At 31.8% G+C, this 17,540-nt stretch overlaps 1 protein-coding gene across 1 annotated transcript in view; it reads left to right on the top strand.

Annotated features, from left to right (window-relative positions):
• Positions 1–17,540, top strand: part of LOC111054378 (ferritin subunit) — a 28,477-nt gene that overhangs the window by 1,137 nt on the left and 9,800 nt on the right. Inside the window, exon 2 of the mRNA XM_039426293.1 lies at positions 14,625–14,749. Within this exon, the coding sequence (XP_039282227.1) occupies positions 14,625–14,749 (125 nt within the window). The remainder of the gene's footprint in view (positions 1–14,624; positions 14,750–17,540) is intronic.

The following is a 17,540-nucleotide window of genomic DNA, read 5'->3' as shown; positions in this document are numbered from 1 at the left end:
ATGGTAAGGAGCAGAAGTGGTTCTCAACTTATTTGATTGGCGGAATCTTATTTTTTGTTGAAATAGAGCATACTGAGTAGAAAAATAATCATATTTACAAATACAGTTATCGCTCTAACCTAAGAAGTTTGAAATATAGTATCCCTCAAGTGTCCATTTCGGGTCACTTAATATTCCTATGTTGGTACATCAAGGGTCTGCCTGATGTGGTTCGAGCACATGCCTCGGTGTGTCTATGCAGATGATGCTAAAAATATAATATTCTCTGGAAAATCGATTGAGGATTTATAACTCTCATCTGCTGTAGGCCTGTCTTCAATTAATGAATTCCTAAATAGCCGAAATCTCTTGCTGAATTCTATTGTAGTCCCCTTTTCAACAAAGCAGAGCAGGAGTGAATTGTGTCCAAGCGTAGCTATAAATAACATCCTTTTAGATTGTGAAGATCAAATAAAATTTCTTGGTCTGTTAATGACATTTCTTGGTCTTGGACTGATAGCAACCTTTTGTGGGATAATCATGTTGCCAATGTTGTGAAAAAATATCCCCAGGTCTATATGCATTGCGTCGAATGTCCAGTTTATGTAGTATTCAAATATTAAAATCAATATACCACTCAGTTGTACATGCTCATCTATCATACGGTGTCTGCATATATGGCAGTACAAGTAAAAGTAACCTTGATAAAATTCCAAAACAACAGAAACGAGCAATAAGAATTATGCTAAACCTCAATAGAACTGATTCTGTAAAATCAGCTTTCTCTGACCTAGGAATTTTCACAATATATGGACAATACATATATGATATTATAGTCTTTTTCAAAAAATTTGGTGACACAAACTTGAGAAATAACAATCACGGTTATAATACAAGGTTTGGTTGTATAATAGAGAGATACATATTAGATATTAAAAAAATAATTAAATTAAATAAATAGTTAGAAAAAAATAAATAAATATTTTTACGGAAAACCCCATATATAGAGGTAAGAAGTGTTTTGTAAAGTTACCAAGCAGTCTCCAAATATTAGATAATCCAAGAATGTTTACAAAGAATTATCTGATCAAATTATCGCTCTATTCTTTTCAAGAGCTTAATATTGATTTTTGATAAACATTTTTGTCTATATATACTAGGCCAGCCTAGTTATTTATACTGTAATTTATTGACACTGTTCTAATGTATTTCTTACATCTGATGAATGAAGGCTTTATCTTTTATATTCAAGATATAGGTCTAGAAGTGGCATGAGAAGTTACAAGTTAAGAGATCCCTATCAAATCATGCGTTTATGGACAAACAATTTCCATATACATTAGGTGATTCATCCAGAACTGACCAAAATATTGCATCATTAACTACATTAGAATTTTCAGTCATGCATTTGGTGTTATCATTATGTGTCATCATAGCCTACTTCGCTATCTGAATTAGCTTCGAATAAGCTTAGGCTTACTCAATATTACGATAACGAAAACGTATCAGATCATCGTTTCTAGCCATAGTCTGAATAATTACTCAATTCAATACTCCACTATGACTCAGATTGGATTTTGAATATTTATTTTTCGTTTGCTAATCACCTAACAGATTGAAAAATACTCACTTACTCCTTGGCGCTACAGCTCATTCAGAGCCTTGACCTCCTTCAAAAAGCCTCTCCATTCGTCTCTATTGGCAGCCTTACGTCTCCATCCCCTGACACCGAACTTCCAGCCTCCAGCCAACGCTTTCGCGGACGTCCTATCAGTTTTCATCCACCTGAGTTGTTCTCTTGGATTTTTGCGTCTTTCTGTTGTTCCTATTTCATTATTTGCTGTCCATGTATTTTTCCTGTTTTCCGGTCCCATTCCGAGGCTTTTTTAGTTTTCGTAACAATACTTTTTATAGGACAAGGGGGTTAGCCTTGCGCCCAGCCCTCTACCTAAAGGACTACAGTCGTTTGTATAGAGTCGCCATCTCCTAGGCACTTGCTTTCACTGCAGTTTTCAGAGTATAGCTTATTCTGGATTCGATTCGGGTTAACTCCCTAGGCTCTTCCGCCCTGTCCGCCGTTAGGATTTCTCCTCATCCGCCTTTAAGGCAGTTGGCCGGTTTGCTAGTTTTGGTCTACCCCGGCTATTTAATTTCACCGGTACCATCCATATCTGGAAGGCATTCCCCTATCCGCCACCTGGGTAGGCCCCCGATGGAGGACTAGCAACCCCTCACGGGCTAGAATACCCAGTCATTATCAAATGTTTATCATTTTCCATATGACACAATTATTTTGTCCCACAAGACTTTGATTGACATTATTATTATCTAAACTTGGTTTTAGAAATTAATTTATTCCAATGTTGACAAGTTTAATAGTGCTATTACCTATAAATCAATTAAGAACATTATTGAAAAACCCACAATTATTATTAATATACAGGTAATTGAGTACATCTCTATTTTTCAACTATATTCTTAATGAAATGTAATACAAATTAATCACTGTTTCAAGTGACTTAGTTTGCAACGACATTTCTGTCACAGCGTGAAATATTATTATCTTATCTGCATTATTATTCCCGATAATTTAGACACATCACAATGAAATTCATTTTTTCCTTAATTAATAATTATTTTTCTACTCTAATTACCGATACCAAACTAGGTAGATTCTCCCTTAATTGCTCGCTATTTCAAGTGTAAAACTTGATGAAAACTTATTGCTACTTACATTCTTCAACTAAATGGAATTTCTGTTCTCAAGCACCATCTATGTTAAACGATATTCTTGGTTTACATGAAGATATGATCGTATTTATTATGATGTATTTCATTCTGGGTTTAAACCACCAACTGATTCAATTCAGTTTGTAAACTGAAAACTTCCACTGGGCAAACGACACTTAGGGCCGGTTTCTGAGCTCGGGATTTAGGTAAGTTCTAGACTTGAGCTTCCCAAAATGGCGCGGGTTTTTTCTCGTTTCTATAATTAGAAACGTTTTCCTTGACGATATGAAACATTCCTAAATAATTCAAAATAGCTAAAACTTTACACTACCGGTATTTTCTCTTTATTTTATTTTGTGCTCAATTTTCAAGTTTTTCGAAATTTAATTTAAACGTGGACTGCGACTACGCCCCGTTTCGGAAAGCCAATTTTCTGATTCCAGCTGTTCAAAGTCTATAACTTAGCTAAATCCCGAGCTCGGAAACCGGCCCTAAATGTCAGACACTACTGAAGACACGGCAGTTGGAGATTCCTGATGAAAAGGATCAACTATTAATTTCGAGTCAACCAATACAATGTATACGTAGCATAAATTATTCCAGTGTACTTTGGAAAATAAGTAGGCTACATCAACAAAGACATATCTAATCGAGTTTTTGGCCACAATAGTGATATTTTCGAGCTCAAAATTTAAGTGATTTTATTCTATATTTTGTGAATATTTGAAGTTTGGTTTTTGTTTTAACGGAAGTTTCATTATCAATCTATCTAAATTTGAAATTCTTTGTTTTATTCTGATTCATAGTTTTAGATTGAAGATTTGGTGTTGAAATTGAAGTGAACATAACCTTCATAATATTTGGACGATTTGTGACAAAATCAGGAAATTGAAGAAGTTTTGGGCAATAGCCTGTTTTTTCTTTTCCGACTATTGTATTGTTCGCTCTATCTAATAAATAAATAAATATCCAAGAATTTATTATGAGTAATAGTTTATATATTATAACAAAATAGGACAATTACTACAATTGACATAATAGTTTTATCCTTCATTCACTTGGAATTACTTTCATAATTCATTCACTGGATTATCTATTAGAATTGATTATTGATTTTACCTGTTATTTTGATGAAATTCATTGAAGAAATAGCAATAGAGTCTGGTGAAGTTCCTAATAAACATTTCAACCGCAACCTTAAAAATAACTTATCCAAAGAAGCCTGACAATTTGAACAGAAAAGCTGGATCACTCACCTGAAAAACAAAAAAATCTTAATGAAAATAATACAAAATAATGATCATTTTTATTCTCTCGCAAGTCTCATTGTATCATGCAATTGAGGATCAATGGGATCTTATCCTAAGATTTCTTATAAATCTTATCAAAAGGCTTGACTTCTCTGTGGGAAGCGTAGGACGGCCTATTGATTCCTGGAAGTTAATCTGTCTATCAGCCTTGCTACAAGAATGTAGAAGGAAGTACTTGAAGGTTTACCGCGAGATGAGTCATCGTGTACTGACAGCATTATCTACTGTTGAATCGTGCTAACATATCATCTCCTTCTACAAGCATACACTTTTTCATGGACAAACTCACTTTGCTGCTTCATATTGACCTTGTCTGAGAAATTAGCTGTAGCTAGACTCACCTTCAACTGACAGCATTATTTGAATAGGGTTCAGTGCTCTGTTATCCATAAGAAATGCTGACACTTGCAAGCTATCTCACTTTAGTAGACTGGTCTCTCACCTTGTTCATGAAGAAGAAACATTGTTCGAAATCATAGGAGAAGATGAAGTTTTGCAAATTATTTGGTGGGAAAGATCAGGAAATCTGTTATATTTATTTCTATAACCTTTATTCCTCCTACCTTGTTCATGAAGAAGAAACTTTGTTCGAAACCGTAGGAGAAGATGAAGTTTTGCAAATTATTTGGTGGGAAAGATCAGGAAATCTGTTATATTTATTTCTCACATTGATTAGTTACGCTAATCTATTAAGGAACCCGCTCACTTGTCTAATCTTGAGTATGTATTATGTATTTTTTAAAACGTTGAATGTTACTTCTGTCAAAGCTTGATAATCAGTTAAATAATTTAGTAGAATAACAAAATAAATCGTCAAATATTTAGCTACACTTGTTGTCAATGGGTAGGAATGAATTTAAATGTGAAAGATCTAGTTCTTGAAATAATACCGATCATGACATTTCAAAATACTGGAATTTAAAAATATAATAGTTCATGAATGGGAAGTAACTCCAGGGGTATAAGTGGATAGCTACTCCAGGGGCAAAACTGCAACAATCTAGGGCAAATAAATCAACTATCAAAGCTGAGAAATATAGAGTAAAAAAGAAAAGGTGTATTTTTCTCAAACAGCTAGTGGGTAAACAAGTAAAGCTCTAACAAGTTCAATAAACGAAGTCTTCAGTATCCTACCTCGGGAGCTCTGCAGCTAATAATAGAGTAATATTATTTTCGGATGAACTTTAATTATAAAACAATGATTATGAATTAGTTTCCATCACTCCTGGCTGATTCTAAATATGATTGTCTCTTCCTGGTTTTGTTGCAATATTTGTTATGTAGTCTAATTTATATCTCTTCATTTTATTTAAAAAGATTGAAGATCATGAAGATTTTGATTAAATAAATTTGAAAATAATATGTTCGAAAAACAAATCTAATTTGTAGTTTTGAATCGTATACCGTATGTAAGTTCAACATGCTCTGAGAGTTTCAGATTATCATAGAAAGAGAATTTCTCAAATCACTAAGGAATTTATATTTATTTGTTAACGTCACTGACCTCCTCAGTTCCGATATCAATAATTTGTTTCATGTTCAATCCCTTACAATCAATCGGTGTTGGAATACAGTAGTTGTTGTCTGATGTGTGAGTAAACACAATGTATTCTTCTCATAAATAAATCAAAAAATTAAACAGAAAACTGTTCGTATATGTAAAGATTTGCTGTTACAAGAAGATACCTAACTTATATTTTTGTTGATATTGACCTTTGCCCTAATCAGACATTGTGATTAAATGCTCAAGCTATCTCATAATGTTGAACTTGGCTGTTATAGTGCCACAGCTCATTAAATATTCTTACTTCCAAACCGGCTGAAATCACTGTCAGTGCAAATAATTCCTGATGAGTAACAACATTTTCAATGCAGTTATGATTTGTTGAATGAAATACTAGTTACTTGATTCATATAAGGTCTAAAATATTTATCACAACATAATCATGACTATTATTTCTGTCCCTAATACATTGATAACCAGTTTGAATGCAGGAAATAACTTGAATGATTTGCTTTGAATAAGCTCATAACTTGTGTGATGATAGTAGCAGAGTAAATAATAACTCATTGATTTTTGGAAAGTTAATATACAATTACATTTATCTGAATATTAATTATTAACATTAAAAATATTACAATTGAAAGTATCGACTTCATTTAAAGGACAATCTCTGTTGTTTATTGTCTGTTTTTTACACAATCTGTTTACTGTTTGATTTGTTGATATCCAACATGCGTAGTTAATTTTGCTTTCGTTCTAATAATTGCTTAACAAGCTGCAAAAATTGGCGTATGTAGAAAATCTATTTTCAGTTGGATGCAGTTTTGGCAGTCTATTATAACCGACGTAACGTCTGGTAACTTCTGACAAAGTGCATTACTTTGTTTTGAATTTTAATGTCTTCCTGTAGCTCTACTACTGTATCTATCAATGATTCATATTGGTATATGCACAATTCAAATGAATGATTCATATAATGTATGTTCTTATCTCTAATCGCATAAGTGTGAATGGTCTTGTCATTCATCAGCATGATTTTCACACTCACCATTTCATCAATACTAAGTTCAATATAATTATACTGAATACTAAATTCAATACATTATCGCACAAGTTAGAATGATCTTTTCATTTATCAGCATCATTCTTACACACACACACCATTCCATCTAATTCAATACATACTCATTACACACTCTGCAAACAATACATTGTTCATTACATATCCATTTTCAAACAATTTTTTCTTTAGAAATAATATCTGATTGGGAAACTAAACAAAATTGTCAATTGTAAATTTGTGATGCTGGTTAGGAAATGGGATATTGAACTGGTATTGTGACTGTGATCATGTCTTGTCATCAATTCACAAATTTTATTACATAACTAACAATAGTTACCGTACTTACAATATAAAATAACAAAATATAATATGATATCAACATAACATATTGTTAGCATATCATTATCACATTGTATACAAATAATTGACATGAGGAAAGGCACAACAGGAAAGGCTTATGCCCAAAGCTGTACCGTTCCCAATTTATACTATACTGTCCAAATCATTATATTGTAATAGGCCTATCAGTATAACAAAATTACAATAACTCTCAGACTTTCTACACTATTGTATGCTGTATTTTGAGTCTCCGTTTCTCTAATATTTTTCAATATATCTCATTAATCGAAGTAATTCATTCAAAGTTTTCCTTAGTTCTTGTCATACATTGTGATAGCTGACTGTCTGGAGGAAGGCCACAGAACAAAGACTTGTAACAACGATCTCGCCTTCGCCCTCCAGTCTGAGAGCTTGTCACACATTTCTACCCTTCAGTTATAGTTGTTATAGTTATAGCTGGCTGTCTTTTGTACAGTTCTGTATAGGATTTTGAATTGATAAGGCTCGCGCACCCGTCATTGTGCGTTGTGTTAATAAACCAGACCTACTGTTTATAAATAGGAGGATGGCCTCCAACTTCCTCTAGCCCTGACAGTGACTGCTTTGTGACGTCACCACTGCATTATTAACGTCTCTCCTCTTGAGGTCCTCCTTTATTGTTTTCATCTGATCATCGAACTTTGCTCCTTAACTTAGCATTCACTATCATCGAATTATTCAGTTGAAATTTCATATTCTTACTTAATTAGTCTCATTGCCAATAAATTAAACCCTTGGTCCTCAAGGTTCTCAAAATAAAATTTCAAATTGCATTATCAACGTCTGTCTTCACTAGGTCCTCCTTTATTGTTTTCATCTGATCATCGAACTTTGTCCCTTATCTTACCGTACACTACGATCAGATTACACTGTTGAAATTTTATATTTATTAGCTTCATTACTAATGAAAAACCGATAACAAATAAACTAGCTGGCCGATATGATAATACAATAATTCTAACTTCACTTCGAATCAACCTGTTGAAACTTCATATTCTATACTTTATTAGCCTCATTGCCAATCAAATCCTAGGTCCTCCTTAATTTCAAATTCACATTTCAGAATCCATTATCAACGTCTTTTTCTCTAGGTCCTCCTTTATTGTTTTCATCTGATCAACTAACTTTGCTTCTTATCTCTTACCGTACACAAGCCTACCATCAGATTACACTGTTCAAATTTCATATTTATTAGCTTCATTACTAATGAAAACCCGATAACAAAGAAACTAGCTGGCCGATATGATAATACAATAATTCTTACTTCACCGTACACTATCTTCGAATCAACCTGTTGAAATTTCATATTCTATACTTTATTAGCCTCATTGCCAATCAAATCCTAGGTCCTCCTTAATTTCAAATTCACATTTCAGAATCCATTATCAACGAATGTCTTCACTTTAGTGAGGTCCACGTTATAATGGCAGTGTTTGATTAGCAATGGTATTGCTATTCTTGTCTATCATTCAACAAAGCGGAAAGCTATCTCTTTCTCGCTTTGCTCTGCTGCCAGATCGCCTTTCAACAATTTAAAATTGATAATTAATCAACGAATAAAAAAACTAAGTACCCTTTTATTAAAAAAATACTTTAAAATATTTTAACAACCAGTTTCGATCATAGGTCATTTTCAAGTATTAAAAGTTTTTATATTATTTTTATTTGCATCAAGTAGCCCATATAAGCGAAGTTATTTTAATTAACGAAATATTTAATCTTAATTATGAAAATTCATTATGAAATTATTGAAACATATAATTTCTTGCTTAATAAAATATAATTGATTATTTTAAACGAGAATGCCAGTTAATATTACATCAATAAACCTGTATCAGCTACCGTTTATAGAAGGCATTGACAAGACAGAGGATCGGCAACGTTGTTCCCCTATCTTTCTCCACTGCCATTATAACGTGGTCCTCCTTCATTGTTCCCCATCTGATCAACTAACTTTGCTCCTTATCTTAGAGTATACTACCATCGCGTATTACATTGTTGAAATTTCATATTTATTAGCCTCAGTGCTAATGAAAACCCGATAACAAAGAAACTGGCTGGCCTATATGATAATACAGGGCAATATTGCAGCGTTTGTTTGTTTGGCCTTCAAGCCCCAGGTCGTATCACCCGTTATTGATTTGCGCATGAGTTCGCTAGTGACTGGGTAACTCTGCTATGCTTTAACCACATGCTCCATTCTGTCAAATTTATCAGTTTTCTAGAAAATTGACCAAGCAACTACGTCTGCTACAGTTTTAATGAAAATGACGTTTAACTAAAAAATGAATGACGTGTTGAAATAATGGAGAACTCTACAAGTAGACTTGTATAGTCTACAGAAGTCTTGGGATATTTGTGTCTACAGACACAAGTCTGTCTACAGTCTGTCTATAGTCTACAAGTCTACAGAAGTCTTGTAGACTCCTAGTTTTTCTTCGTTTCTCATAAGTATTTTAAATATTTCATGGTAATTGACTTGCATAGGAAGTAGAAACTAATTGAAAATTTCTAATAAAATTCCTCATAGCTTGCTCATATTACTGTATGCTGCAGAGTGTAATCATAATGAATTATTGCAATGATTCATAATTGACTGCATGTCGTATAAAATACATCAAAAAGTGTGTGAATGAATCATTCTTCATGATTAACATTCCAAACTTACTACTTTTCAAGTTATTGTACTCTGTGAACAAACACTATTTGTTGTATCATGATTAGGTCAAATTATGTCTATGAATTTAATACTTATAGAAATATTAGTCAGAACTATTTAGTAAAGTAATCTTCTTGGTGCAATGAGTCAGATTCCAACTCATTCCATTACCCAAGCACAAGAAAAAAGCTTATGTGAGCATAACCAGCAATGATAAAAAATAGGCTAGACAACTATTGAAAACATTTGTTTCACTAATGAGAATGAATTTAATAGAATGATGATAAAAGGTTCTTCAATTCCAGTTTTACTTCCAAATCACAGTTTAATTAAATCACATTTTAATTAAATTACAGTTGAATTAAATAGAATGATGATAAAAGGTTCTTCAATTCCAGTTTTACTTCCAAATTACAGTTTAATTGTTTGTTATTAAGCAGGTATTGTTGATTTTAGCCACTGGTCAACAAATTAGAAGTTACTGCTCTCTTTGCAGGGCACCTCTTTGTTCTTTGCCCTTTTTGCACAAACCACAGATAAAATATAAGATATATCTCTCTGCTTGAACTCAACAGAGACGAAGCATTAGGCTCATGATGTAATCTGACATGCTTCTTCAAACAAGAGTCTTTTAAAATCATCTCTATGAAGTTTGAATAGAATAATTCAATCATATTTTTTATTTATTGAATGAGTGATTCACACTTGAAACTGTTCCACAGATTCTATCAAAACTGTATCAGTTGAACAGGCTCTCTGAAACACATGCCTCCATATGAAGTATCTCTCTTATCACTAGCTGTTCTACCAACGACGTGATAAAAAGTAAATAATTGACATTGCAAAGTGTGTTACAATACTCATTGTATATTCCTCTCGGAGGATCATATATTATTGCGAAATTTTCTGAAGAAGTTCAATTTTTTTCGTGAAGTACAATTGCATTCACGTCGGAATGTACATCAATATATTGTTCAATGAACAGTTACTCATTCATGATCAGAAAAAATAAAATAAAATTGTAGAACAATTATTAATCTCTCTGCTTGTATAGCAGTGAATGAGAGTGTAATATCTTGGTTTATTCTTTAGTTTAGTTAAATTAGCGTATAATACTCAATACTCTTATTAATCTCTCTGCTTATAGCAGTGAATTAGAGTTGAATATCTTGGTTCATTCTTGAGCTTAGTTAAATTAGCGTATAAATACTCAATTAAAATCTCATACAGGGTGTTTCAGAAGTAGTGTTGAACATTTTAGGGTATTGTTCCTGGATGATAGGAGACTACAAATGTCCTATTTGAAGTGTCCAACACTCAGCGGTTATCCTTATAGCTGCCATTTTGTTTTTTCACTTAGGGATTTATATCTCAAGAACGAAATGCTGTATTGATCTGAAATTCAGCAGGAATATTTATGCTATAAATACTGAAATTTAAAAAAATAAAATAAAAAAAATGTCGATGTAAATTTTTAAAGTGGCGGCCATTTAAAATTTTTGATTGCAAATTTCACGAAAACCGTTCACTTTTAAAAAAAGTTTACAAGAGATAAAAAAGTTAGCAAATTTTATCAAGATTTCAAGGATACCTTATTTATTAAGACTGGTCGAAAAATAACAAAGAAATTAATTCTTTTCGTACTGCATGCATGACCAGTTTTCACCATTTAAGCATCAATATTAAATTTTCAATTCCAATTATTGTATTTAAGATGAAGCTTTGAAACTCGGTATGGTTCCATATGGCCATCCAGCTGAATTTACATTGTTTTTCAGATGGTCTTGTTTGTTCATGGTCATGCATGCAGTACGAAAAGAATTAATTTCTCTCTTATTCTTTGACCAATCTTATCATATAAGGTATCCTTGAAATCTTGATAACATTTTCTAACTTTTTTATCTCTTGTAAATTTTTTTAAAAGTGAACGGTTTTCGTGAAAATTGCAATCAAAAATGTTAAATGGCCGCCATTTTGAAAATTTACGTCGAAAATCTTTTTATTTCACTTTTTTGAATTTGAGTATTTATAGCATAAATATTCCTGCTGAATTTCAGATCAATACAACATTTCGTTCTTGAGATTTAAATTCCTAAGTGAAAAAAACAAAATGGCAGCTATAAGGATTAACCGCTGAGTTTTGGACACTTCAAATAGGACATTTTTTGTAGTCTCCTATCATCCAGGAACAATACCCTAAAATCCTCGACACTACTTCTGAAACACTCTGTATATTATGTTGAAACATCTCCCACTCACTATGCATTAGTTGATAAAATGGTTTTTGATTAAATCTTGGTGTCCAGTTGGTGTCCCACCTATGTCCAAGCCTGGTGTCCTTATGTGATAAGGGCCTAATATTTCATTAGTGATGTACCATCACTTTCACAAATCCACAATTTCATTTGTGATAATAGATCTCGAAGCAATGCTAATTTGTAATACCTCTCAATCCAAGCCACTATAACTGAATATTTTTTACATAATATACAATGATATTTTTTGTTGAAATTGTAACGGTTTGTTATAAGTGAAATCTCGTTCTGTTGAGTGAGAGATTGAGTATTATAATTCTCAACATACTCTACAAAAAGGTTTATCGCATTGTTTTACTTTATTTTTTTACATCCAGATTATAATCATCAATTGAATGATGCTTCTGAACCACCTCTTGAATCATATCCATGTGTTGAATTTGCGTGTATTTTGTCACGTCTCAAATTGATATACTTCAAGTATTTTTTCTTTTAATTTCAATTGATTCTTGAAGGTTATAGACTACTCAATAGAGTAAATTGTTGAGAAAAGAATTCGTTTGATGATAGAACCAAGTAAAGTGAAATTTTCTTATGACCCAATCAAATTGAGATAAGGTTAATCGAACTCATTTATTTCAAGTGTTTTTCAACATTTCACATCAAGATCCAAGTTTTTTGTTTCTCTTCTACAACAAGGCACTTGTTAAAATATCACATTGTACACTTTCATAATAAAATCACAATATCAAGCTATAATTCTTATCCTCCTCCTTTTCAAATCAAATAGCCTAGCTAATCCAATTTTTTTCTATTTTCATTTACTTTTTTTAGGTTTATGCTAACATAAATACAGTATAATAGAACAATCATCAATAATAATTATTCTATAAGAAATTGGATAGACGATAATTTACTCTCGACAGTTCGGGTTTTATGAACCGATCGATTAACCTCTGTCTTGTGAAATAAGACATTGAAATAGTGGAGTGAATATAATAAATAGACTAATAACATTTTCTGTTTATGCAAAAATGAATAATTTACGTTTCTTGCTACTATAAGACACATCATCACACACTTGATATTTTCACATTTCATCATTATACTTATTTTGTTTAGAAAGGAGTTTTATAATTATTTTTTATGCCTGAGCAAGTTTCAAAATTCTGAAAGTTGAAAATTCTTCTATACTGTAGCCACATATATGAAGGATTATTAGAGTTGCCTGCGATAGTGCTTATACCCATGAAAGTTTTGAAATTCTGTTCTAAAACTGAAGAAACTTAACATGACTGTCGCTAAAAGAACCAACTCATAATATAATCTTTTAATCGTTATATTCATATCTTGATGAATACAGACAATTATGCGTCTATCGAATGCAAATGCAATGTTGTTGAGATGAAGAGAGAAATGTTTGAAAAGTCTTTGTCAAGTTGAGTTGAATAAATAACATTACTAGAAACAGTCTGGACAAAGAGCTTTTTCTCTTTATCTGTCAGCTCATGAAGTATTCATAAAACTATCAATCAGGTCAAATGATATGTCTCTCCTTGTATGCCTTTCCGTATGTCATTCAATTACTGATAACAACAATGGAAATTGATGGAATAGCAATATTATTGCTAATTTTACATCAAATTTATCCGCTATTCACAATAATATTTAATAATAATTAAAACATTTTTCAGAGTTCTTTAATAGTAGATAATTGTTATTTTCAATTGGAAATGGCACTGAGAGCTGTCATTGTCTCTATTAATCATGCTATGATAATCTGAAGCTCAATGCTGATGTCATTTTTACGGTTTTGTTGAAATACCTGAAAAGCTTCTTCTAATTTTAATTAAGGGAAACCCTGAAACTTCATGATGTTAATAAACAATATTGTCAAACTTCATTTCCGCAAAACCAATATATTTGATAACTTACATTACGATTCTCAAGGAAAAAACATACTATTTCACTCCACTGAATACCGATATTTGTTACTCCACTGAATGTCGATATTTGGCACAGACGTATGTAGCCACAGAGAAAGAAAAACGTTCCTTTTACTTTGTGATGTGGTCCATATTAAAATGTGGAATGAATTTTTATTTAGTATAGTTGATCAATAAATAGAATCTGTAGAAAATCACAATAATCAAATCTACTATGATATTCAAATTCGTTTGATACTTTCCTTAGTTTAAAAACTCAAACAATGTAAACAAAATAATTAGTTATGTACTGAAAACAACAAGAAAATATAAGTGAAGAATTATGTCCAATATCATCTTCACCATTGATATGTTATATGATATTTTTATAATCATTTCAACTGGAACATTGAAAAATTAAAACTTTACACTCTTCTTTGGCAATCATTGACGTTTTTTGATAGCGATAATTTGGGGGATACTTTCTGTTGAAACAATACAAATGACATTCTTAATGAAAAATTCTAACTATTCTATGTAAATGATATGCACCGTGTGAAGAAGAACGTACAAATAAGTAATGCATTTGAAATCCAAAACAATCATAAAAATACTTTTAGTCTCCTGTTTGAATTTTCTTTCTTTCTAAAAAGTTAAATATCAATTCATTGACTTTTGTAACATGTAATCATGGAGTTATCAATATTACATTCAATCATTGGTTATTCTATTATTTTCAATGTTTATGTTATACATTTTTTGTTTCTTGTTCATTCTTTTCAATATTTCTCCAACTAAAATATTTTTTTGACGTTTTGCAGGCTCCATAGATATGGATGACACGTTGGAAAAAGTTGAATGGAAGACAATGCACTCCAACTGCACACTGGAAGTCAAAGATCAGATCAAAATGGAATACAATGCAGCTATGATCTATCTTTCTTTGGTAAAAATTAAATAAATTAATGTTCTATAGATTGATATGTAATGTACATATTGATTAATATGTATTAAATTCATTTCATTGATATCGTACCAAAAATGAATCATACAAAAACTGAGAAAAATAACAGTATCAGGAAGTAGTTGAATATAAGTTAAATGAGGAATAAATTAGTAGCTTAGTTCTCTTTAGAGAGTTCCATATAGCCTACTATAACTGAAATACTATACTAGTACTAACTGTATTTATTTATTCATTTGCTGATACAATTACAAATCATGTGAAAATGATACTGAACAATTATAATAATAACAATATATATTATAATACTGAACAAGTAATGATTCCTGTCCAACTGACAAATCTAAATCTCAGTTATACAGTATTATGATTCTGAATATTTTTCAGCTTAATTTGTTTTATTTTCTCAAATAAACCAGAGTTAATGAGCTAATAATCTAAAAGTGAAACAACTGCTACGACTCAGAGACCCCCCTGGGTTAATTAACTCGCTCATGAACTGTTGTATTAATCTCTGAGATCTTTTACAAGTACGATATTACAGTAGTAGGTTCCATGGGGATCCATTCCAATTGAAAAAAACCTCCTGTCGCTTAAAACTTTTGTTCGCATCTTGGATCCGTCATATAGATTCAACTTCATTTTGAATCCAATTTCATTTTTTCAAACTGGAAGGTGGTCATGTGATACATGATTTCGATACAGAATTTCATGGTACAGAAAAATTAATGGTTAAATCCGCACATCGATATCTCGAACTTTTTCAATGATCTCAGCATTTGAAGATATTATTAAATGATAAAAAAATGAAATGAATGAGTACCTATACATTGAATAATCAAGTGTTAGTGAACATTAAAGCTGCGTTAACACCAAAGTTATCAACAAAATGTTTATTTTTCCGTCCTTATAGATTCAGATAGATTGAACAGAACTTGACAAACACATATGTTCATCATGTGTATGATAAGTTATGTTCAATCTAATAGAATCTAAAATAGCGAGTTAATATAGAACTTATAAATTTATGTTGTGTATTATTCAGCTAAAATCATGTGTCGGAGCATGAAGTCTGTCTGCCTGACAGTTTATGTGACATCTCTCAAATAGTATCAGCTTTTTAAATTAATGGAAAAAATTAAGGAAATAAAATCAAAAAAAAATTTTCTTATGCACTTTCAATGTTAAAAAATTGAAGTTGATTGATCAATTCTCTCTAAAGTTCTTGTCGAACATACAAACAGACAGAAACGACTTTGGTCTTCAGTAAGTCAAAAGTGAGAACTTTGCTAACGCTCATTGAACTATCTTAACAGAGTGAGCTCTTGACAAAACTTGAGTCGAATTTTATTACTGGTCAGCATTAACCTTAGACCAGTTATAGAATAGACACGGCCCATTGTATATTCATACTGAAAGTCGATGAAGCCAACATCTACTGCCCTATCACCATATCGTGACGTCAGCATCGGATAGAAAACAATGTAAACAAACTGTGCAGAAAAGTTTTCTATCCGATGCTGACGTCACGATATGGTGATATGGCAGTAGATGTTGGCTTCAGAGGCTAGACTTCCCAGCGTGTCTATTCTATAACTGGTCTAAGGCATTAACTTACCTTCATTCAAAATTGATTTGATTTCTTGCCAACATTGTCGCAGGACAGGAAAACTTGCTGTGTTGAGACGCTTTATTTCACTTGTTATTGAATCATGTGCAAACTTTGCAATAATACGAAGGAATTATTACTTCAATTTCTGCTAAACCTGAATTTTCCAGATGTCATCGAACACTTCAAATCAAACTCCTGTTAGTATCCCCAATCCATTGATATTAAGATTATTTCTGAGACTGAGATTTCTGAAATGATCTATTTTTAAAGATGTGAAAATTTATCAAAGAACACCAAACAATTAGAAACTTGTTTTCACTTGAAAATGTCATGATATTATTATAACATTTATTACTAGTAGTTCTGTGAACAGTAGACCTCACGCAGTATTCTCATCCATAAGTACCTGATTGAAACTATAGACCTTATGGAAATACAGCAATAGACTGACTTCTCCACACATCTGTGTAATCACTTGTCAGCTGATTTATGATGAATAATTCTATACCGTAGTCTGATTTTTTCTCTAATATTGGCGTATGAAGGAGGCTCCTTTTTCCTTTCATATTATCCTTGAAATGCAAAATTTCCAAAAACCTTGTACATACGTCGACGCGCAATTAAAAAAAGGAACATACCTGTCAAATTTCATGAAAATCTATTACCGCGTTTCGCCGTAAATGCGCAACATAAAAACATTTAAACATTAAGAGAAATGCCAAACCGTCGACTTGAATCTTAAACCTCACTTCGCTCGGTCAATAAAATTCATACTACAATTTTTATCAATGAAGAATCATCCCATATGCTCATTCTCCTTCCTCTCATATTCTACTTGATTTTCCTTCCAAGTTTTTTCAAGAAATGTTGAAGCACATTTATCTAAAGTTGATACTGTAGCTATAACTGTGGTATCATTCTAAGTCTTCCATAAAAAGTGTAGCAACTTCCAAACAAGTCTAGGTTGATAATCATTATAAAACTTGTATTCAATATAAAAATTTTGAATATTCGTATTCTTCCATGATGATGTGGAACTACTTTATAGTTGAAAGAAAGACTGTTCTATTAAAAAAATGTGTGGAGTTCATTCATTCATTTATTTGTTGATACAGTTACGAATCATATGAATATGATCGACAAAGAACAACAGACATAGCC

This window comes from Nilaparvata lugens, chromosome 4 (assembly GCF_014356525.2).
Source record: "Nilaparvata lugens isolate BPH chromosome 4, ASM1435652v1, whole genome shotgun sequence".
NCBI classification, from domain to species: Eukaryota; Metazoa; Arthropoda; class Insecta; order Hemiptera; family Delphacidae; genus Nilaparvata; species Nilaparvata lugens.
This window is presented reverse-complemented; position numbering and strand designations above follow the sequence as displayed.